General features: G+C 44.3%; 1 protein-coding gene across 5 annotated transcripts in view; it reads right to left on the bottom strand.

Moving 5' to 3' along the window:
• The window catches only part of megf11 (multiple EGF-like-domains 11), a 361,348-nt gene that overhangs the window by 96,488 nt on the left and 242,073 nt on the right, over positions 1-22,787 (bottom strand). For all 5 annotated transcript variants that reach the window (XM_080214084.1, XM_080214087.1, XM_080214089.1 and 2 more), the window contains 3 exons: positions 15,667-15,913; positions 11,444-11,564; positions 9,677-9,813 (listed from right to left, as the gene is read on the bottom strand). In XM_080214084.1, coding sequence (XP_080070210.1) covers positions 9,677-9,813; positions 11,444-11,564; positions 15,667-15,913 — 505 coding nt within the window. The remainder of the gene's footprint in view (positions 1-9,676; positions 9,814-11,443; positions 11,565-15,666; positions 15,914-22,787) is intronic.

The raw sequence follows: 22,787 nt of genomic DNA, 5'->3' as shown, positions 1-22,787 counted from the left end.
AACATTATTAAAATACAAAACTCTCATCTCAAGAGCACAGGATTGGATTTTCTTTTGCTGTACTGTCTGAAATCAATGAAATTAAGACTGAAATTCCTTCTGCCTGAATCCGACCTGGATCTTCCCCCTCTGCAGACACAGGCTGGCTACTTGTTCATAGCCCCTCTCTGAGTATTGACATGAAGGGTGCATTGTCTGGTTCCCAGCCTTTGGTCACTGCCATTGTCAGACACCAGGAATCATTGGGGCGGGGGGGGGGGGCGCGCGCGCGCGGGATGATCCTTCGCCAAATATTCACTACTCTTAGATCAGTCCAAAGCCTGACATTCAGGGTGGTGTAGGCTTGCGTGGTTTTGGAGCATTACTAACCCCCCTGAGTTTACCTCTCTCTCCTGCCTGTGTCGGTCCCACAGCAAAACCACCAGAATTCACCTATCAAAGTAGTGGCAAGATCCTTTTCTCAGGGAAGCCTGTGTTGGGAGCTCACCCTTTGTGCACTAATAGCCCCGTACCAGGAAAGGGGCTGGAGTCACAGTGGGATTGAGACAATGAGCCAAAGTCCCACCTGACCTTCCTCTGGAGGGAGAAAGAAAATTCACCCTTTATGTTTAAATATTAACACAAATGTCGCTCTGCTATTGACCAACTTAGGGGTTTGAAAAAAAAAGGCAGCATGGACAAGTTGGGCCAAAGGGCCTATTTTCATGCTGTAAACCTTTATGACTCTATTGAACTTCACCGCATTTCAAGATATACTTTGGTGGGAAGGATAGACAAGCAGCACGTTGCTTAAATGGAGAGCAATTGCAGAACTTTGAGGTACAGAGGGATCTGGATGTCCTAGCGCATGAATTGCAAAATGATAGTAGTGGGTCCTGCAAGTGAAGAGGAAGGCAGTTGGAATGTTGATGTTTATTGCAAGGGAAATGTAGAAATGTTTTGCTGAGTTGTACAGGTTGTTGGTGAGACCACATCTGGAATACGTCACACAGTTTTGGATCCTTAGTTAGGAAAGAATATAAATGCATTGAGGCAGTTCAGAGAAGGCTCACTTGACTGATTCCAGGGATGGAGGATATCAGATGAGGAAAGCTTGGACAGACTGGGTATTTATTGGAGTTATAGAAACAAAGATCCTGACGGGACTTGACAGAATGGATGCTGAAAAGGTGTTTCCACTTGTGGGAGAGACTGAAAGCAGGGGGCACAGTTTAAAAATATGGTGATCTCCCATTTAATTTCTCCTTTGCACAGATTTCCTGATGTCTACAGCTTCATGTCATCAAAAGACAAAGAATCACAGGCATGGAATAAATAAAATATTCAGGGAAACGACAAATGATCGAATGTACCTCATTACCTCTCTTAACATTTTTAAAAAGCATCACGCTCAATTATTCAAACAGGAATCAGCGGTTTTAACCCACTCTAAAAAGCTGCAAGTAATTTTAAAACATCAAGGATGGTTGCAATGGGACTTTGTTACTGGGTTAAATATCTTCTCTCACACAGCTATTAATCTATTGCACCTGTAAATGGTGTTAGAGGTTAGATATATTTCAATTAAATTATAAATATATAATTACGTATGGCTCCATTTAGTGTTCAGCTTGCACTGGTGGGGTGTTTCAACTACAGAGAGTAGTATCACTGCTAGTAGGGAATGCTAACACAGTCTATAATTATTAGGCTTGCTGGGTTAATTCTGTTGGTGCTTGCAAAATTAATGAGGGCAATTTATGGAAATATTAAACAGCAGATGGTATGACTGTGTGAAAAAAATTCAAGTAAATTATTACATGCACAGGATCTCAAATAATGACTGTCAGATTTAATTACATTTTTCTCACCATTCCTGTTGACTGTATTGTACAAATCCTTTAAATTTTGTAACCCCTGGATATTTTCTATAGTTCACATTAACTCTATTATCTCAGAATCCTAGCGTTTCAGCTACTCTCAGTAAATAGGACTGGAGTGGGACAGTTACCTTAAGCATGTGGTCGTTCCAGAATCTCAGAAATCAGAACTCACGCCCTACCTTCCGGGGATCATATCCCTCTATTCCCATCCTATTCATGTACTTGTCCAGATGCCCCTTAAAACTCATTATCGTATCTGCTTCCACTACCTCTCTTGGCAGTGAGTTCCAGGCACCCACCACCCTCTGTATAAAAAATCTTGCCTCGTACATTTCGTTTAAACCTTGCCCCTAGTAATTGACTCTTCCACCCTTCTGACTTTCCACTCTGTCCATGCCTCTCATAATCTGGTAAACTTCTATCAGGTCTCCCCTCAACCTCTGTCGTTCCAGTGAAAACAAACCAAGTTTCTCCAACCTCTCCTCATAGCAAATGCCCTCCATACCAGGCAACATCCTGGTAAATCTTTTTTGTACCCTCTCCAAAGCCTCCACATCTTTCTGGTAGTGAGACAACCAGAATTGAACACTATATTCCAAGTGTGGCCTAACTAAGGTTCAATAAAGCTGCAACATGGCTTGCCAATTTTTAAACTCAGTGCCCTGGCTAATGAAGGCAAGCATGCTGTATGCCTTCTTGACTACCTTCTCCACCTGCATTGCCACTTTCAGTGACTGTGTACCTGTATACCGAGATCCTTCTACCTATCAAAACTCTTTAGGGTTCTGCCATTTACTGTATATTTCCTATCTGTATTAGACCTTCCAAAATGCATTACCTCACAATTGTCCGGATTAAATTCCAACTGCTATTTCTCTGCCCAAGTCTCCAACTGATCTACATCTTGCTGTATCCTCTGATGGTCCTCATCACTATCTGCAAATCCACCAACCTTGGAGTCATCACAAACTTACTAATCAAACCGGTTACATTTTCCTCCAAATCATTTATATATATTACAAACAACAAAGGTCCCAGCACTGATCCCTGAGGAATGCCACATGTCACAGCCCTACATTCAGAAACACACTCTTCCACTGCTACCCTCTGTCTTCTATGACTGAGCCAGTTCTGTATTCACCTTGCCAGCTCACCTCTGATCCCATGTGACTTCACCTTCTGCACCAGTCTGCCACGAGGGACCTTGTCAAAGGCTTTACTGAAGTCCATGTAGACAACATCCACTGCCCTACCCTCATCAATCATCTTCGTTACTTCCTTGATAAACTCAATCAAGTTAGTGAGACATGACCCTCCCCATCACAAAACCATGTTGCATCTCGCTAAGACATCCACTTATTTCCAAGTGGGAGTAAATCCTGTTTCAAAGAATTCTCTCCAATAATTTCCCTACCACTGATGTAAGGCTCAGCGGCCTGTAATTACCTGGATTATTTTTGCTGCCCTTCATAAACAAAGGGACAACATTGGGCTATTCTCCAATCCTCTGGGACACTTCTCGCATTGAAATAAATGCACTTCATTCCTCAGGCCCTCTTTGATTAGCAACCCCACCTTACTTGCTCTTCCTCTGAGTCTTACTGGTCCTACTCTCTGGTTTCCCTTCAGTAAATTCACCTTTGCTTTGGTTCCCAAACCCCCCTGCCGAACTAGACTGGATTCTAATTCAGTTGCAGGAATTTGCTGCTACTTTCTCTCCACAAGTTAACTTCGCTTCCCTCCTCTCCAGACTGCAATAAGAATGTCTTTCCCTGCTCCAACTTGCGACATAACAAACAGTGAATTGAAGTATCTGACATCAGGAAAATATTCCGACACATTCTGCGAGATGTGGTCACACAGTCTTTCAATGGCAATGGAAAAATATATATACAGCAAAACATAGCGGAATGTATCTATAATATATTAAATGTGCTGAGTGGGTTTCTCTGATCTTGTGTGTGGCCATCCAGCTGCAAGTGAGAAGAGAGGCCAGATTCTCTGATCAAACCCGCAGCTGGAGTTTTCTGGTCCTGCTGCAGTGGATGGAGATTTGGCTAAGCGCCAAATTCTCCGTTCTCGCTGGCAGCAGCAGCAGAGCATGCAGGACCAGAGAATTCCTGCCTGAGAATTTGATGTTCCAGCTAAAACTCCATTCACTTTCAGCGGGACTGGAGAATCCCAGCTGCGGATGGAGGTTTTCAGTGGTTATACCTGCCGGCAATCCCACAAAACCTTACTTCCTGATGTCATGCTCCCATCAAATATTTTCTATTACAAATTCCCATGATGAAATTTAGCTTGAAAACTGCCTTTATAAACTTGTTGTAGTTATCTACACTTTAACTGTAGACTGTGTGGCCAAATTGCCCTCCAACTTGATTCTCAACTTGCTGATGACACCACCGTAGTGGGTCAGATCACAAACAATGATGAGATGGAGTACAGGAATGTGATAGAGAATCTGGTGAACTGGTGTGACAACAATAATCTTTCTCTCAATGTCAACAGACTGTCATTGACTTCAGGAAGCGTGGTGGAGGGCATCCCCTGTCTACATCAATGGGGACGAAGTGGAAATGGTCGAGAGCTCCAAGTTTCTAGGTGTCCAGATCACCAGCAAACTGTCCTGGTCTCTCCATGCTGACGCTATAGTTGAGAAAGCCCACCAATGCCTCTCTTTTCTCAGGAGGCTAAGGAAATTTGGCACGTTTGCTACAACTGTCACCAACTTTCACAGATGCACCATACAGAACATTCTTTCTGGTTGTATCACAGCTTGGTATGGCTCCTGCCGTGGTGAAGACTGCAACAAACTACAAAGGTTCATGAACGAAGTCCTGTCCATCACGCAAACCAGCCTACTATCCATTGACTCTGTCTATACTTCCCGCTGCCTCGGAAAAGCAGCCAGCATAATTATGGACCCCACACACCCTGGACATTCTCTCTTCCACCTTCTTCCATCAGGAAAAAGATACAAAAGTCTGAGGTCACGTACTAACTGACTCAAGAACAGTTTCTTCCCTGCTGCTGTCAGAATTTTGAATGGACCGACCTTGCATTAAATTGATCTTTCTCTACACCCAAGCTATGACGGTACACTACATTCTGCACTCTCTTGTTTCCTTCTCTATGAATAGTATGCTTTGTCTGTATAGCACGCAAGAAACAATGCTTTTCCCTGTATCCCATACATGTGGCAATAATAAATCAAATAAAAAAAGGTATTGTGGTGTCTCAGTTCTGTCTCAGTGCCTGGAGTACCACATCCCTTCCCAAATTATCAGATGATTTGAAAATACATATGACTTGAAATGGAGACAGGGTTTTCCCTGCATTTCCTGGCCCATTTAACTCCCACTCTCTATTCCCATTTCAGCAATACACATAAGTAAGAGTTTCAAAACTGCTTCAGTAAATTTGGTTGAATCTAAGCTTGGCCTCAGTTTTATCTCTGGGCTAGTTTTGGCAGTGATGTAAATTGCAAATTCACCCCTATACCAGGAACGACTTCCAGTGTATTTTAACTCAGAGCTCTCCTCTATATTTCCCCAGGCAGCAGCGCGTTTGTTCCCAATGAGTAATGGGCAGCAAGAGTAGGAATAAGTAACCAGTGGAATCAGAGTCTCATTAGGGGTGTGGGCAAGGTGAAAGAGTAGGAGGGAGGATAGTAGGATGGGACAGGGAGAAGGAGGAGGACAGGGAGGAGGGGGGGCAGGGAGGAGGGGGGGAACAGGGAGGACAGGGAGGGGGGGGACAGGGAGGACAGAGAGGGGGAGGGCAGGGAGGAGGGGGGGAACAGGGAGGACAGGGAGGAGGGGGGGGACAGGGAGGAGGGGGGGGACAGGGAGGAGGGGGGGGACAGGGAGGAGGGGGGGGACAGGGAGGAGGGGGGGGACAGGGAGGAGGGGGGGGACAGGGAGGAGGGGGGGGACAGGGAGGAGGGGGGGGGGACTGGGAGGAGGGGGGGGACTGGGAGGAGGGGGGAGACAGGGAGGAGGGGGGAGACAGGGAGGAGGGGGGAGACAGGGAGGAGGGGGGGACAGGGAGGAGGGGGGAAAAGGGAGGAGGGGGGAAAAGGGAGGAGGGGGGAAAAGGGAGGAGGGGGGAAAAGGGAGGAGGGGGGAAAAGGGAGGAGGGGGGAAAAGGGAGGAGGGGGGAAAAGGGAGGAGGGGGGAAAAGGGAGGAGGGGGGAGAAAGGGAGGAGGGGGAAGAAAGGGAGGAGGGGGGAGAAAGGGAGGAGGGGGGAGAAAGGGAGGAGGGGGGAGAAAGGGAGGAGGGGGGAGAAAGGGAGGAGGGGGGAAGAAAGGGAGGAGGGGGGAGAAAGGAAGGAGGGGGGAGAAAGGGAGGAGGGGAGAGAAAGGGAGGAGGGGAGAGAAAGGGAGGAGGGGAGAGAAAGGGAGGAGGGGAGAGAAAGGGAGGAGGGGAGAGAAAGGGAGGAGGGGAGAGAAAGGGAGGAGGGGAGAGAAAGGGAGGAGGGGGGAGAAAGGGAGGAGGGGGGAGAAAGGGAGGAGGGGGGAGAAAGGGGGAAAGGGAGGGGGGGGAAGGGAGAGGGGGGAAAGGGAGAGGGAGGGAAAGGGAGAGGGAGGGAAAGGGAGAGGGAGGGAAAGGGAGAGGGAGGGAAAGGGAGAGGGAGGGAAAGGGAGAGGGAGGGAAAGGGAGAGGGAGGGAAAGGGAGAGGGAGGGAAAGGGAGAGGGAGGGGAAGGGTCTTGTTACTTGAAGTGGGGCAAGTCCCTGGCAGGGGATGCCTAATCTATCCTTGTGGATCCAGGGCCCACACCTTCCACTTTTTGACACCTTGATTCCCTTCCCTGCTAGCCCAGCCCGACAGGAAATCTACCGCTGCTTCCTGCTCCAAGCAGAGTACAGGTAACTCCTGTTGATGTCGTGAGGATTCATAGCAATTGTTCAGAAAGTGCAAAACTTTCAATGGGCAATTGCCCGTCATTGAGAACTATCCAAAAATGTGATTTAAATTGCAAACTTCAGATGGTTTTAACTGTGTGAAAGCAATTGTTACTTAGAAGAAGTTAAAGCATTCAAATCATTTCTTAAATTTCTCAGTAAAGATTGTACAGACCCTCACTGACTTTCCACAGGAAACACCGCCACCCCCAGCAAACTGCCCCCACCCCTGCTGACTGTCCGATTGTCCCCACCAAATTCTAACCACTTCCCTGACAAAGCTACCTTATCACTGACTTGAATGTGGTTGGACCTTTAAACTCATCTGATTTATGGCAGTCAGTATTGTAAAAAAAGGGGGCATGACCTCATTCCGTCCGATTCCGCAACGCTAAAGTGAAGGCATCAGGAGAATGGTGCCCTGCACAGTTTGTGCCTGGTGTGAGTTGGAAGGTCAAGCAAGACAAGATCCAATAAAGAAGGTAAGGACAAAGTTGCAATCTGACTTGGGAGTTCATCGCCATGATAATGATGTGTCTTTAAGAAATATTTTTTTGTGCAGGATCTGTTTTAAGAGTCTATTGTAACTGGTGCCACTTTGGTAACTGGCAGCCTGTGTTGTTACTGCAGCAGCACAATTGCTCCTAATTGCTAGAATGTTTTAATCTGAATTAATGTTGTTCTGCAGATTTTAGTGAGTTCCCCTAGGGTTTTGCAGAGTAGAACTTGATTGGGTTGATTGACAGGAACATTAGGTAGCTGAGTAGAGCGAGGCTTACACAGAGAACTCAAGCTCAGTTACTATTTGAAATTGTTAGAGACAACGCCTGTCTTTTTCCCATTCTGGAGTTGGAGACTGGGATCTACCAGACACTCAGATTATTTCTCTTAACTTTTGCTGTTTGAGGATATATCTTTCTTTGAGAATCTGCTGCATAAGAGGCAGAAGTCAGCTGTCTGTTTGGATCTCTGTTCAGAGATGTTAAAAGGCTAGAAATGTAGCATCCATGTAAGCATGTCTGTTTTTGGTGCGAACTGGTTCTGAAGAAGGAATTTATGTTTATGGAGGATACTGTTAAATTGGAACAATAGAGTTTGAAACTATTAAGAATCATACTCTATGTTTAAATATTTTAATTGGTAAAAGTTATGCTAATTCTTTGTTATATTCTAACTGCATTCTTAAATAAAATTAATTTGATAAAAGCTCCCTAGTGGGTCACTTGAATCATATGTAGAGTGAAAAATTTTATGCTCACTCTAATGCCAAAATCAAATGCAAAAGTTAGGGTCAAGGCTAACTCCACAATATCCCTGGGAGTTTCTGGTCTGGTCCCTAACTTCAGGCCCAATATTATTCGGGCATTATTAAAATTCTTGCCATATGATTCAAAGTAACTCAGTCACTTTGCATTAAAGTGCTGCTGTTAAAAGTTTGTTGCTGGGATTTGTCCTCAGGACCTGGAGGCACAGCTGGTGGTTTCCTCATTGAGAGCCGACCATTCCTGTAGGAGTGAACAATTCAAGCTTGCTGCTCATTGGCTGAGCTGCTGATGCTCCCTTCCCTAAACCCAACTAAGCGCAAGGAGTTAACTGAGTCACCATTCCTGATAAACTGGTCAAATTCTCATCAGATTCAACTGGAGAGGACAATGCATCCTAATCTGTTATCTCAGTGTCATTCCAGTGTCTGCCTGCAATGTTTAAAACAATGCCAGATGAACTCTACAAAGGGAGAAATGCCTCCGTGTGTTAGTGGGCACCATCTCACCATTAAATATAAAAGCAAATAACTGCTGTGTTAGAGATCAGTAAGAAGTCTTATAACACTTTGAGTTACAAGGAAAGGCTGGATAGACTGGGACTTCTTCGTCTGGAGTGTAGGAGGCTAAGGGGTGATCTTATAGAGGTCTATAAAATAAAGGGGGCATAGATCAGCCAGATAGTCAATCTCTTTTCCCAAAGGTAGGGGAATCTAAAACTAGAGTGCATAGGTTTAAGGTGACAGGGGAGAAAGACAAAAGGGTCCAGAGGGGCAATTTTTTCACACAGAGGGTGGTGAATGTTGGAACAAGCTGCCAGAAGTAGTAGTAGAGGCAGGTACAATTTTGTCTTTTAAAAAGCATTTTGAAAGTTACATGGGTAAGATGGTAGAGAGGGATATGTCAAGTGCGGGCAATTGGGATTAACTTCAGGTTTAAAAAAAAGGGCGGCATTGACAAGTTGGGTTGAAGGGCCTGTTTCCATGCTGTAAACTTGTGTGACTCTATGACTTGGTTAAAGTCCAACAGATCTATTTGGAATTACGAGCTTTCAGAGCACTGCTTCTTCATCAGTGAGTGTTGACTTACCTGATGAAGGAGCAGCGCTCCAAAAGTTCATGAGTCCAAATAAACCTGTTGGACTTCAACCTGGTGTCGTGAGGCTTCTTACTATGCCCACCCCAGTCCAACGCTGGCATCTCCATATCATGTTACGAGATCGGAAACAAAATCAGAAAATGTTAGAAAGACTTAGCAGGTCTGGCAGCATCTATGGAGAGTGAAGCAGAGTTTACAGTTTGAGGTCAATATGATTTTTCAACTGAAGGCGAACCATATTTAATTTTAAACATTAATTCTGTTTCTCTCTCTGTAAATGCTGCCAGACCTGCTGCATTATTCCGGCGCCTTCTGCTCCCACTGTTAAATACGTATAGTTTGCACCCATTTTTAGTTTGGAATGAAAGGAACTAAACATACTGATTTCTACTCATGATCAATACCCGTAACTCACTCTCATTGCCAGCTTTGTTTAGGGTTCTGTGAGGTTCCTCGTTGTTGCAAATATTTAGAAATCTCTGGCCATGCTTTTTATTTCCATTGCAATTTTCTAACTCTTTCTATGTACTTAATAAATTTCTTACCTGTCACCTGCATATCCAGCTATACAATGGCATTTGCCTGTCACGTGATCACACTGCCCTCCATTATGGCAGGGGCAGTCCTGGGAACAGTTAATCCCAAACTTTCCAAATGGACACGGCTGTGCACAGACTGACCCCTACAACAAGGGCAAAACAGAAATCTCCATTAGCTTCACACTTCAAATAGAATTTTCAACTGCTTGCTGTATTAATGGGTAACATTTTTAAATACAAACACAGCGGATTGTCTGTCCTACTGAAAGAGTCGATCAAATCAATCTGCATAATAATCCAGCCAGCCACCTTGTGCATTAGTTAGGGACCTGGAGCTGAATGATTTCACTGTCTCATTGCCTCAATGGATTATTTTGCGTGTGAAACTGATTCACTTGATTTTTAACCCTCTGAGTGCCAAACGTATTCAATCTGGTCACATGCAGAGACCAGTCCCAATGCAATTTTCAAGCCAAATACTGATCTGTTTTAACGCAATACAGACAGGTGTAAAACAGTGAGTAGTGTCATCATTTTCATAAATTACTTCAAAACCTAACAATGGTTTTAAAATTCTGATGTGGAATAATGAGAATTAAAGTCTGCTTCATGATGGCAGACATTAACACCTTGAAGCTCTCATGCTAAGCCTGTTAGTCAGAAAGGTTCATGTTCTCGTCCAGTAAGATGTGATACAATCCAGCTCCTGTCAAGCTGTCTGACAGGAATATTTATTGTGTGACAGAGGTTTTTAAAACAATTTCTCTAAATGGTTACAAGTTAATTATCATTTAAGTGAACAAATTCCCTGCAACAAGAAACCCTACTCTGCCTCTGGAAAGGACAGTGGGAAGTCTCACAATACCAGGTTAAACTACACGTTTATTTGGAATCACGAGCTTTCAGAGCGCTGCTGTGTTTGCTTTCTGACAAGTTGGGTCACTATATTCCAAAAAGCCAGTTGAAGAATGAACTGGAACTGGAACCAATCTTTACACACTCTTAGAAGCAATTATTTACAGAGTTACACGTTACAAGCATACACCTCCTAACCCAGCCATCACAGTTTCATTTTGTGTTTGTTGCAGGAGGGACAGGTTAACCCTCATTAATGCCCACCATCGATAAACAATGAAACACAGTTAATGTCCAATTAACTGTAGTTCTGGTCAGGAATAGTAGCTGAATGCTCATTTGTCCTTTTCATTCAGATGCTGATGGGCCTGATGTGTTTTTCAAGCATTTCTTGCTTTTACTGGAAGAAGTCCGGCCCACTAATATTACAATCAATATTAGTCAACACTGATTGGATGACCAATACCTCTGATAGTACAGAATAGATGCAAATTACAGCAGATACTGAAAAGCTGTGGAGCGGCACGGTGGCACAGTGGTTAGCAGGGACCCAGGTTCAATTCCGGCCTTGGGTCACTGTCTGTGTGGAGTTTGCTCATTCTCGCCGTGCCTGTTTCTCTGGGTGTTCTGGTTTCCTCCCGTGCTGGGTTAGGTAGATTGGCCATGCTAAATTGACCCTAGAGTCAGGGGGACTAGCAGAGTAGATGGGTGGAGTTATGGGAATAGGGCTTGGGTAGGATGGGTTGAAGGGCTTTCTTCTGTACTGTAGGGATTCTATGATTCTCTATGAAAAACAGAAAATGCTGGAAATATTCAGCAGATCAGGCAGCATCTGTGGAGCGAGAAACAGAATCTAAGACCTTTAGGTTATTACAACAAAACTATGAAGGAACCATCATGTTTTTCCTTTTTACATACCATCCAGCCAGCTGGACAGGAGCACTCGCCGGTGATGTGGTGACATTTACCACCATGTTGACATGGACACCGTAACTCACACTGTGCTCCGTGACTGCCAGAAGGGCAGCGTTCCTCACAACTGCAGATTTAGAACAGGCAATATTGTTGGTTATTACAGCATTGAACTGGAGCTATATAAAACTCCATTAAACAGGCTATACATTCCATTATAAATATATCCAGCAAGGCGAATAAGTCCTTTGGACAAAATTGGTGCAACTTAATCTGATAACTGATCTGGTCATTGAATCAAGAGTAAATTGCACAACAAGAATTTTCACTCTGCCAAAACATTTCAACAACAGGTTGTTTCGTGCTCGGTAATGTTTCTGGTGAAACCACCGGATTAGAGAGAGAAGGATGGAGAGAAAGGGAGACAGGAGAGAAAGAGAAAGGACAAGGAAGATACAAAAAGTGAGAAGGAAAATGAGAAAGCAAGGAAAAAAGCCTATATTACTATTGTACATTGTGACACAACTGAAGAAGCTTAGACTGTTTTTTAATATTATGGGATTATTAGTTACCTTTCCTTTAGTGTTTCACGCTGCTTTCTATATTATTGATTGAATCAGCCTTGGAAGTCAGTTTCAGCAATGTGTGATGTTATATTTTATTGTTAAGGATGGGATACATAAAAATCTTACTGACAAAAAAGCCCTTGGGCCAATTTTTAGGAATTGTATGAAATGGAGATTCAGAAAACCTGTGATTTTTCCTTTTCATTTAACAGCCTTCAGTAATTGAATACCTAAAGCTTCAAGAATTGAAAACTGAGATATGAACCGAAGTTATTATCCAGATTGGACCAATAGCATTTTGTAGGGAGTCAAATTTCCCTTGTCCTGTTTTCAGGCATAAAGTGTTTGGGTGCTGGTTTGGATACCTAGATGTTTGTTGATTTTTGGGGCAGTTTTGGCGCTGTCAGTGCACCTCAGGTATATCCTGGGAGAGGGACAGGAACTGGAGGAGAATGGGGCCACATTATAATAGATGTTTGTTGGCAGCCTCCAACTGAAAAGAGTATTTTTTTTCTTTATTCTTTCATGACAAGGCCAGCATTTGTTGCCCATCTCTAATTACCCTTGAACTCAACGTCTCACTCGGACCATTGCAGAGGGGAGTTAAAGAGTCAACCACACTGCTGTGGCTCTGGAGTCACATGTAGGCCAGATCAGGTAAGGATGGCAGATTTCCTTCCCTAAAAGACATTAGTGAACCAGATGGGTTTTCAGCTAACATGGATAGTTTCAGAATCACCATCACTGAGACTAACTTTATTTTTCAGATTTTACTTATCAAATTGAAATTCCACCAGCTGTCATGATGAGATTTGAACCCATGTCCCCAGAGCATTAGCCTCTGGGTTACTAGTTCTGTGGCATCACCACAATGCCACCACAGCAGATATGGAAAGCACACAGTCTGCCACATCTGGAGAGCGTTTCCAGAACACACGTTGGGTCGCAAATGCTTGCTCAAGGTGTCTTTCTTGCTTGTTGTAGGTGGCTGCCAGTATGTCTATGTATATCAACTGAGCCAATAGGATGTTGGATGTTCCTTAGACTCATGGGGAGACATAGCAGGTGTCCAACCCCAGAGTGCTAATACTTCTCACCTCACCCTGCACCTGACAAACAGGGAGCCCAGGGTTTAATTTCACTCCCCCCATAGTTTTCACCAGTTTGTGCATCTGGTTTAGCAACAGCTACTCGCTTGAGATTGACTCACTCCAGGAAGGCAGTTGTATTTGAAATTAGATCAGTCAGAGTGCAGGAAGGGATTTAACCTGTTTACTTATACAGTAAAAACATTACAACAGTATGTTTGCAGATGATAAACTGATAGCTTTTTATACATGTGTCTGGATACATGTATATGTATTTGGTACAGGAGGAACAGCTAGTCTCATGTTGTTGGGCAAATTATTTGACATTTGTTGGCAGTGAATTGTCCTGTTGTGTTATCTTGCTGCTTTCTGTCTAGGGTGTGTGATTAGTAAGTGACATCCAGTCACAACATTGTCTGAAAACTGGCTTCTAATGAGTAGCAATACATTCAGAGAGAATAGTCTACAGTAAAGACCAAACCTTTGGGACTTGGATTTCTCAGAATCATGCATAATGCTATTTGTTAAACAAGCAAGAGATTCTCTTTGTGAATTTCCCCAGCACGACCAATAAGTGGGAGATTTTGCTGTACATTCTACAGTTACTAATCATCACCTGTAAATAATCTGTTCCCTATCTCCCAGGGGAACTCTCACTGCAGTCAATGAAGGAGTTCCACCCTGAATCTTGCAGCGTGCTGGGTTCAGACTCTGGCATTGCAGCACAAAGTGAGTTTGCGGTTTCAACTACATCCAACTGAGAAAAACGAGAGAAGTGTGTTGCCCCAGAGTTATGGAGGAAGGATAATCACAGAGAGGTCAGGTCATCTCAGGATCATTTTTCCTACAGTGGTGGGGCACTGGGTGGGGGTAATGAGAATGAGAGAGAGAGAAAAGAGAGAGAGAGAGAGAAAAAAGAGAGAGAGAGAAGAGAGAGACTTGGTGCAGAGGAGGCTCCCAATCTCCTGAGGGATCTTGTACAAGGTGTGGGGAGGGGAAGTTTAGTTCCAGAGGAAGACACTCAAGCTTCTCCTTGCCCACATGCCACGCTGTAAAAGACCTTTTCTTCTCCCCCAAGCTGTCCAACCCTCCCTTCCCGTGGCAATTTCCTCAGGCCTGGGAAATCCAGCTAACTAGCTGGAAGTTTGCACGGGAGTTAAATCTGAGGCTCCTGCCCTGATATTTAAATTGCCAACTTGGCTCCAGGGATCAAGTTGACTGCCATCCCTTGTCCCATTTGTGTTAAGTCTGGACATTGGTGGTTGGAGTAGGGTCTGAGATTTTTAAAGTTTTAATTCTAATTTTAGTTACCCTGATTCCAACCCCACTGTTGTTGGAGTTTAGATTCAGTTCAATGTACTCGGATACGGGAAACCTCACTTGAAACTGATAAACATTTACCATGGGAATGAATGAAGTGACAATTTAATAACGAAGAATGTGGTAAAGTGTGCTGGAACATCAAGGTGCATTGTAAAGCTTTTATAGAACATCAATTGTATGTGTGAGTCTTCCAGCATATATTATTTCTTAAACTATACAATCTGGGATAGTGACAAATAAATCATTTTTTTATATATGAGTATCTACATAGATTCAAAACATAATCCCAAATGTAATTTCTATAGTTGTACAGAGTTCTGGTGAGACCATATCTGGAATATGGTGTAGCTTTTGGTCTCCACATTTAAGGATATACTTGCTTTGGGGGCGGCACAGCCAAGGTTTTCTAGATTGTTCCCTGGGCTGAGGGGTTGTCCTATGATGAGGGGCTGAGTAAATTGGGTTAATGTTCTCTGGATTGCAAGGCAATTTCATCAAAAGCTACAAAATTCTGATGGAGCTCAGTAGGGTGGGTGCTTGTCGGGGAGTCGCCAGTCGAGGAATCGCTGGTCTGGGACACAATCAGAATAAGGGTGTGAACGTTTAGGTCTGAGATAAGGGGAAATAACTTCACTCAAAGGGCTGTGAATGCTCCATCACTGAACATACTTGGGCGGCATGGTGGCACAGTGCTTAGCATTGCTGCCTCACAGTGCCAGGGACCCGGATTTGACTCCCAGGCTAGGGTCACTGTCTGTGTGGAGTTTGTATATTCTCCCCATGTCTGTGTGGGTTTCCTCTGGGTGCTCTGGTTTCCTATCACATTCTGAAAGATGTGTGGTTAGGTCCAATGACCCCAACAGGCACCGGACTGAGGCGACTAGGGGCATTTCACTGTAACTTCATTGCAGTGTTAATGTACTTGTGACTAATAAATAAACTTTAACTTTATATTTGAAGATATACAGATTCTCAGCCTCTTGGGAAATTATGGGATATGAGGAGCAGACAGAGTTGAAGCCCAGGAACAGCCATGACCATATTGAAAGGCAGAGCAAGCTCAGTGGGCTGTATACTCTACTCCTGCACCTATTTCTTGTCATAGAGTCACACAGTGCATCTGGACCATCGTATCTGTACTGACAACACCATTAAAGTCTCACTAATCCCATTTTCCAGCACTTATCTCAATATCCTTCAATGATATGATGTGTTCCTGTGTAATTGAATGTGTTAGTAAACTGATACTCACAAGGCACCTGTATAACCTGGGGAACAGTGGCATTCTCCAGTCTCATGGTCACAAGTTGCTGCATTTTGGCACTGACACTTATACTGACATTCTTTGCCATAACTTCCGTGGTCACAGGATTCTTCACACCTCCATCCCTCATACCCATTGGCACAGACACAGGCCCCTGTGATTGGGTTACACAAGGCTTTGTTTTGACATTGGCAACGGTTACTGCAGTGTGGTCCCCAGTGTTCGCTGTCACAGCCTGCGGGGGTGGGGGGGGCAAAAGAGACATTGAAATAGCAAAGGATAGATTATTATGACAATTTATGTGACTGAATAATGCTCTGAACTTGGACCATACTGCTCCAGGGCTTTTCCCCAACTCCGTCAGAACACCAAAGTGTGAAACTGTAAAGATTTAAGAGCTTAAAGTAAGGCACGGAATTCAGAAAGTGTATCAACTAAAGTTACCCATCTGTCAGGCAGGAGTGGAACAGGTCACCTGCTAGCATTTTCTTAATTAAACATGGGGTGTGATAAATGCAATGTATGAGACAGAGAGAGAGAGAGAGAGAGGGGCTTGTCTCATTGACACCAACCGATAGACATGGTGCTGCTGTTCTCCAATTTTATCACTAGCAATAAAGGATATTTGAAAGTCACTGTGACAACAGCAGGACAAGCACCGCACACTCTCTTTGAAACCTCCTGCTCTCTTCCACATGGTGAGCTTCTCCAAGCACCTCAGAGGGTTAAATGGTTGTGTGAAGACTGTCCGCAGTCACTAGCCCAGTGCCTGAGGTGTTTGCCACTGTCAAAGCGACAATTGTCATATAAATGAATAGAGTTTTATGTAAACCTAAATGCTTATTATGAGGTGAAGTCAACTGAAAATCTCAAAGGAAAGACCGAGAACATTATTGTTAAGGTATTAATGGTTACAGGACAAAGGTAGGAGTTCAGGTACAGATTAGCCATGATATAACTGAATGGGGCCAGAATGGAGCTGAGGGATTGTGGTGTCTTCCTGTTCCCATAATGGCACCCCAAACCTCTCACTGGAAAAGAGATCATGCACCAACCAACTCAGGAACAGTTTCTTCCCTGCTGCCATCAGACATTTGAATGGACTTACCTTTCTCTGCACCCTAGCAGTGACTTTACATTCTCTCCTTTCCTTCTCCCCTCTATACTCTATGAGCAGAATGTTTTGCCCATATAGTGTGCAAGAAACAATGGGTGGAATTTTCCAGTTCCGCCCACCATGGGAATTGTACAAAGAAACGAAAATTACAGCACAGGAACAGGCCCTTCGGCCCTCCAAGCCTGCACTGACCATGCTGCCCGACTGAACTAAAACCTCCGACCCTTCTGGGGACCATATCCCTCTATTCCATTCTATTCATGTATTTGTCAAGATGCCCCTTAAAATTCACTACTGTATCTGCTTCTACTACCTCCCCCAGCAGCGAGTTCCAGGCACCCACCACCTTCTGTGTAAAAAACTTGCCTCGTACATCTCCTTTAAACCTCCTCCTTGCATCTTAAACCTGTGCCCCCCAGTGGGTGGGATATGGACCTTGGAAAAGTCCGTTGACTTCAGGAGTGAGCGTGCCTGGAAAATCCCACTGATTCTGAATAAGAAACCAAATGAAAATAAAACTGTACAATACACAGTTGCTTCTAATCACAGGATAGAACCTTCAAAAACTGAATCAACCACAGCACCAACAACACCCACCATCTAATAAAGATGAATAGAGTTAACGTTTCAGATTGGAGGATTTGTTAAGTCTGTTTCTTACTCAATGAGTGCTGTTCGACCTTCTGAGTATTTCATAGAATCCCTGCTGTGCAGAAGAAGCTGTTCGGCCCATTGAGTGTTTACTAAGCCTCTGACTGAGTATCTTACCCAGGCTCTCTCCCTCACCCTATTCCCATAGCTCCACATATTTACCATGGACTGTGGGAGTAAACCGGAACACTTGGAGGGAATCCACGCAGACATGGGGAGAACATGCATACTCTGCTCAGACAGTCACCTAACTGATTAGCTTAGGGGTTTTTTAAAAAAAGGCCAGCATGGACAAGTTGGGCTGAAGGGCCTGTTTCCATGCTGTAAACCTGTATGACTCTCTATGACCCAAGGCCGGAATTGAACCCGGGTCCCTGGTGCTGTGAGGCAGCAGTGCTAACCGCTGTCCACTGTGCCACCCGATTTCCAGCATCTTCAGTTTTTTTGAATGAGTTTTTAATCAGTTTGGTAACAATGCATTCCTCATTAATGATCTATGAGGAATCTGCTTGCCTATTCAATATTTATATAATCTAAGCTGCACACTCGAGGTTCTTGGTAATCAGCAGGATGAAAATAATGCTGCGCTGGCAATTCTTTCTGTTTAAAAAGCAACAGGAAAGGAATTTTATTCTGTATCATTTGTAAATCTCTATTAGACATGATTAGGTTTGGAATTTCAAAAACCTCGTCTATAGGTGAGCAGAATCCAGTATTCAAAATGCAAGATATTTTAGGATTATGGTTAAATAAATGATAAAAAGCTGTTTGGGCATCAGTCCAAAATGAGGAGTGTTTGTGCAATTGTAATGATTTATCCCGTGCTTTATTAAGGAGCACTTATTCATAATCGGATCTGAATCTGCAGCTCCCACTTTGCAGGGTGCTGTGATTTAAACTCTCTCTTTGTACCCGATCTACTGGCACGCTCTCTCACACAGCTTAAAGCCTGTTCGAGAAACTGATCTGAGTTGCACCTAGTTTCCAGACATTACTCAGGCGAAATGTTCCAGTGTGATGGCAAAAAAATGGCTGGCAGTGCATGTCCCACCATACTGGACGAGGGCAGAATATTTGTGTCTTTTATCCAGGCCTAAAACAGGCATCAGGTGTTTTCCATTCGCAATAAGAGACTAAACATCTGCCTGAGGTTCCATCTCCTTTTGCTAATTGGCACAATTAGACTCTGAGGAACTAGGCATAGGGCTCACTGTCAAGATTCAATCAAGTAGGTAAAGGACATCCGAATGTGGAGCCTACATAAACGGAACTCATCACCCCCAATCCTCCTGGACTTCCCTTCACTTCCAGTCTCAACACTCAACCTCTCCCTGGCTTCCCCCATTCCCAGCTCTGTATCCATCCTCCCTTTCCCAGCCCCAATATCTCACCCACTCACCGGACTTCCAGACCCAATGCCCAATCTCCCTTACTCTTAGCCCTGACCTTGACCTATGCCACTCCCTACCCTGAACCCTGACCCCCACCACTCCTTACTCCACACTCACTCTCTCCCAGACGCATGCTGTAATTTTTCTGCTGTGTCCCAGCTATCCCACAACCCTCAGATTCCTGGGCCCCTCTGATCCCTGCCTATGTGCAGTCCTGACCACCTATTGGCAGAAACCACATGCTGCACAGTGACGGTTCAGGCGAGTGCTGAGTGCCTTTGGAAGGAGGTGACAGGAAGTTCGTGAATGCAAAGATTCATCTGTTGTAAGAGCTTCTTCCTAATTGCTTAATGTTTGATCCAAACTATAAATTCTCATGACATATATCAATTTCAGTATTATGCTGAGAGTATTACATAGGTGCATTTCAGTAGAGGGTAAATTCTTTCCATTTGTGGGGCCAGCTACACATCTACCAAGCCCCAGTCACACTCTGAACCTGGCCCGGGCGACGGCCCGAACCCGGCCCGGGCGACGGCCCTGAACCCGGCCCGGGCGACGGCCCTGAACCCGGCCCGGGCGACGGCCCTGAACCCGGCCCGGGCGACGGCCCTGAACCCGGCCCGGGCGACGGCCCTGAACCAGGTAGTATTCCCATGCAATGGCACCCTTATACTTCCAGGTGGGAGAGGTCACAGGTTTGAAGGTGCTGCCTAAGAAGCCTTGGGGTTACTGCAGTGCATCTTGCAGATAATACACACAGCTGCCACTGTGCATTGGTGGTGGAGGCTTTGAAAGTTTAAGGTGGTGGATATAGTACCAATCAATCGTGGTTGCTTTGTCCTGGATGATGTTGAGTTTCTTGAGTATTGTCGCAGCTGCACTCACTCATCCAGGCAAGTGGAGAGTATTCCATCACACTCCTGACTTGTGCCTTGTAGATGGTGGACAGGCTCTGGGAAGTTAGGAGGTGAGTTATTCACTGCAGGATTCCCAGCACCTGACCTGCTCTTGTAGCCATGGTGTTTATATGGCAAGTCCAGTTCAATTTCTGCTCAATGGTAACCCTCAGAATGTTGATAGTGGGGAGGGATTCAATGATGTTATTGCCATTGAATGTCAAAGGGTGATGGTTAGATTCTCTCTTGTTGGAGATGATCATTGTCTGGTACGAATGTTACTTGCCACTTGTCAGCCCAAGCCAGTGTATTGTCTAGGTCTGGCTGCATTTGGACATGAACTGCTTCAGTATCTGAGGAGTTGTGAATGGTGCTGAACATTGTACAATCATCAGCGAACATCCCCACTTCTGACCTTAGGACGGAAGGAAGGTCATTGATGAAGCAGCTGAAGATGATTGATCTTCAGACACTACCCTGAGGGACTCCTGCAGTGATGACCTGGAGCTGAGATGACTGACCTCCAACCACCACAACCATTTTCCCTTGTGCTAAGTATTCCAACAGTGGAGAGTTTTCCTCCTGATTCCCATTGACTCCAGTTTTGCTATGGTTCTTTGATGCCATACTTGGCCAAATGCTGCCTTGATGTCAATGGTAGTCACTGTGACCTTCCCACCGGAGTTCAGCTCTCTTGTCAATACTTGAAGCAAGGCTGTGATGAGGTCAGGAGCTGAATGACTCTGGCAGAACCCAAACTTGGCGTCATTGGGCAGGTTATTGCCGAGTAACTAATAGTTGATATCACTGTCAATGACCCCTTCCATCACTTTATTGATGATCAAGAGTAGACTGATGAGGCGATAATTGGCCGGGTCGGATCTGTCTTGCTTTATGTTGGACAGGACATTCCTGGGCAATTTTCCACGTTGCCGGGTAGATGCCAGTGTTGTAGCTGTACTGGAACAGCTTGTCTAGGGACTCAGCTAGTTCTGGAGTATAAATCTTCAATGCTGTTGCCAGAATATTGCCAGAAGGGCTGAGAGCTTCAAGTTTTTAGGTGTCCAGATCACCAACAACTGACCTGGTGCCCCCCATGCCAATATTACAGTTAATAAAGCCCACCAACACCTCTACTTTCTCAGAAGGAAATTTGGCACATCAGCCACGACTCTCACCAATTTTTACAGATGCGTCATAGAAAGCATTTTTTCTGGTTGTTTCACAGCTTGGTATGGCTCCTGACCTGCCCAAGACTGCAAGGAACTACAAAAGGTTGTGAACATAGCCCAATTAATCATGCAAACCAGCCTCCCATCCATTGACTCTGTCTACATTTCCCACTGCCTCAGCAAAGCAGCCAGCATAATCAAGGACCCCGTGCACCCCGAACATTCTCTCTTCCACCTTCTTCCATCAAGAAAAAGATGCAAAAGTCTGAGGACTCGTACCAAATGACTCAAGAACAGCTTCTTCCCTGCTGCTGTCAGGCTTTTGAATGGATCTACCTCGCATTAAGTTGATCTTTCTCAACACCCTAGCTATGACTGTAATACTACATTTTGCACTCTCTTGTTTCCTTCTCTATGAACAATGTGCTTTGTCTGTATAGCATTCAAGAAACAATACTTTTTCATTGAATACTAATATATGTGACAATAATAAATCAAATCAAATATTGTCAAGGCCAGAATCATTGTAGTAACAAATGTGAGTCTTTGCAAATGTGAACCTTTACTCCTATCCCACAATCAGTAGCTCTGGAATGCCAATCAATCAGATTTCTGCCCATATTTATTATTGTTGTTGCTCAGACGAAGCAGAATAGACTAGAATACAATCCCTACAATGCAGAAGGAGGCCATTTGGCCCATTGAGTCTGCAACAACCACAATCCCAACCAGACCCTATTCCCGTAAACCCCATATATTTACCCTGCTAATCCCCTGACACTAAAGGGCAATTTAGCATGGCCATCAGCCTTACCCGTACATCTTTGGGGTGTGGGAGGAAACCGGAGCATTCAGAGGAAACCCATGCAGACACGGGGAGAACATGCAAACTCCACACATACAGTGACCCGAAGCCAGAATTGAACCGGGTCCCTGGCGCTATGAGATAGTGGTGCTAACCACTGTGTCACTGTGCCATCCCATTTTTTGGATGGATATTTTGACTGGATTAGATTAGCTTTATGTAGATTAGTGGACTGATGTTTCACCTCTTGCTACGCTGGTTTAACTGCAGCTTAGAATGAGAGTAACTCCTATCCCTTGCTCGTTACTCACTGACTTGAGTCTTTGTCAGTCTCAATCAGTCCCTACCGAGCATGAGTAAACACAATAAATTTCATACAACATGGTATTAACTCTAGAAGTTTCAGATGAAGCTCAATGTATGGCAATGACCCATTGTCTGTTGGGACGACTTTATCGTTCATTCACATTGTTTTATAACAGAATTTGTGTATGATGAAGCGACTGGATTCCAAAAATAAAACGTTTTTCTCCTCTTCATAGAATTGTCACCTTCACTTTGAAAAGCACAGAAACACGCATAACTTCTCAAAAACCAAGTAAGGAAAAATAATCCCTGAACATTGTAACTGTCTAAAGGCTATAAGAGAAGAGTATATTAAAAAGTCTGGCTTCTTTTGCTGCCTTTGATATTGGCACCAGTTGTCCAAGTTCAATAAAAACTCGAGTACTGCTTCCTGCAAGGTAGTTTCAGGTCCTGAATTACACCAATCTTGTAATAACATCATGTGCCAGTCACATGCAGGAATAGAAAATAGAACAATGTGAAAATAAAACATTGATATCAATAATTTAAGAGGTTCACAATGTGAATGAAAACAAATGCAGTGGCTTCCACTCTCAGCTGATAGCGATTGGTTCCAATTGGCTCTCTGCATTTACTAATGTTAATGAAGATAGATAATACAACTAAGATTAAGATTTGACAGAGACCGTTCACCAAACTGGGAGGGCTTGTAATCAAGGAAATTATTTCTTTTCCTCTGTTTATCCTGAAGTGGAACATTTTTCTTTT

Source organism: Carcharhinus amblyrhynchos, chromosome 28 (genome assembly GCF_965287045.1).
Source record: "Carcharhinus amblyrhynchos chromosome 28, sCarAmb.v2.hapA, whole genome shotgun sequence".
In the NCBI taxonomy this organism is placed as follows: Eukaryota; Metazoa; Chordata; class Chondrichthyes; order Carcharhiniformes; family Carcharhinidae; genus Carcharhinus; species Carcharhinus amblyrhynchos.
Note: the sequence above shows the minus strand (reverse complement) of the source record. Positions and strands in the feature narration are given on the sequence as shown.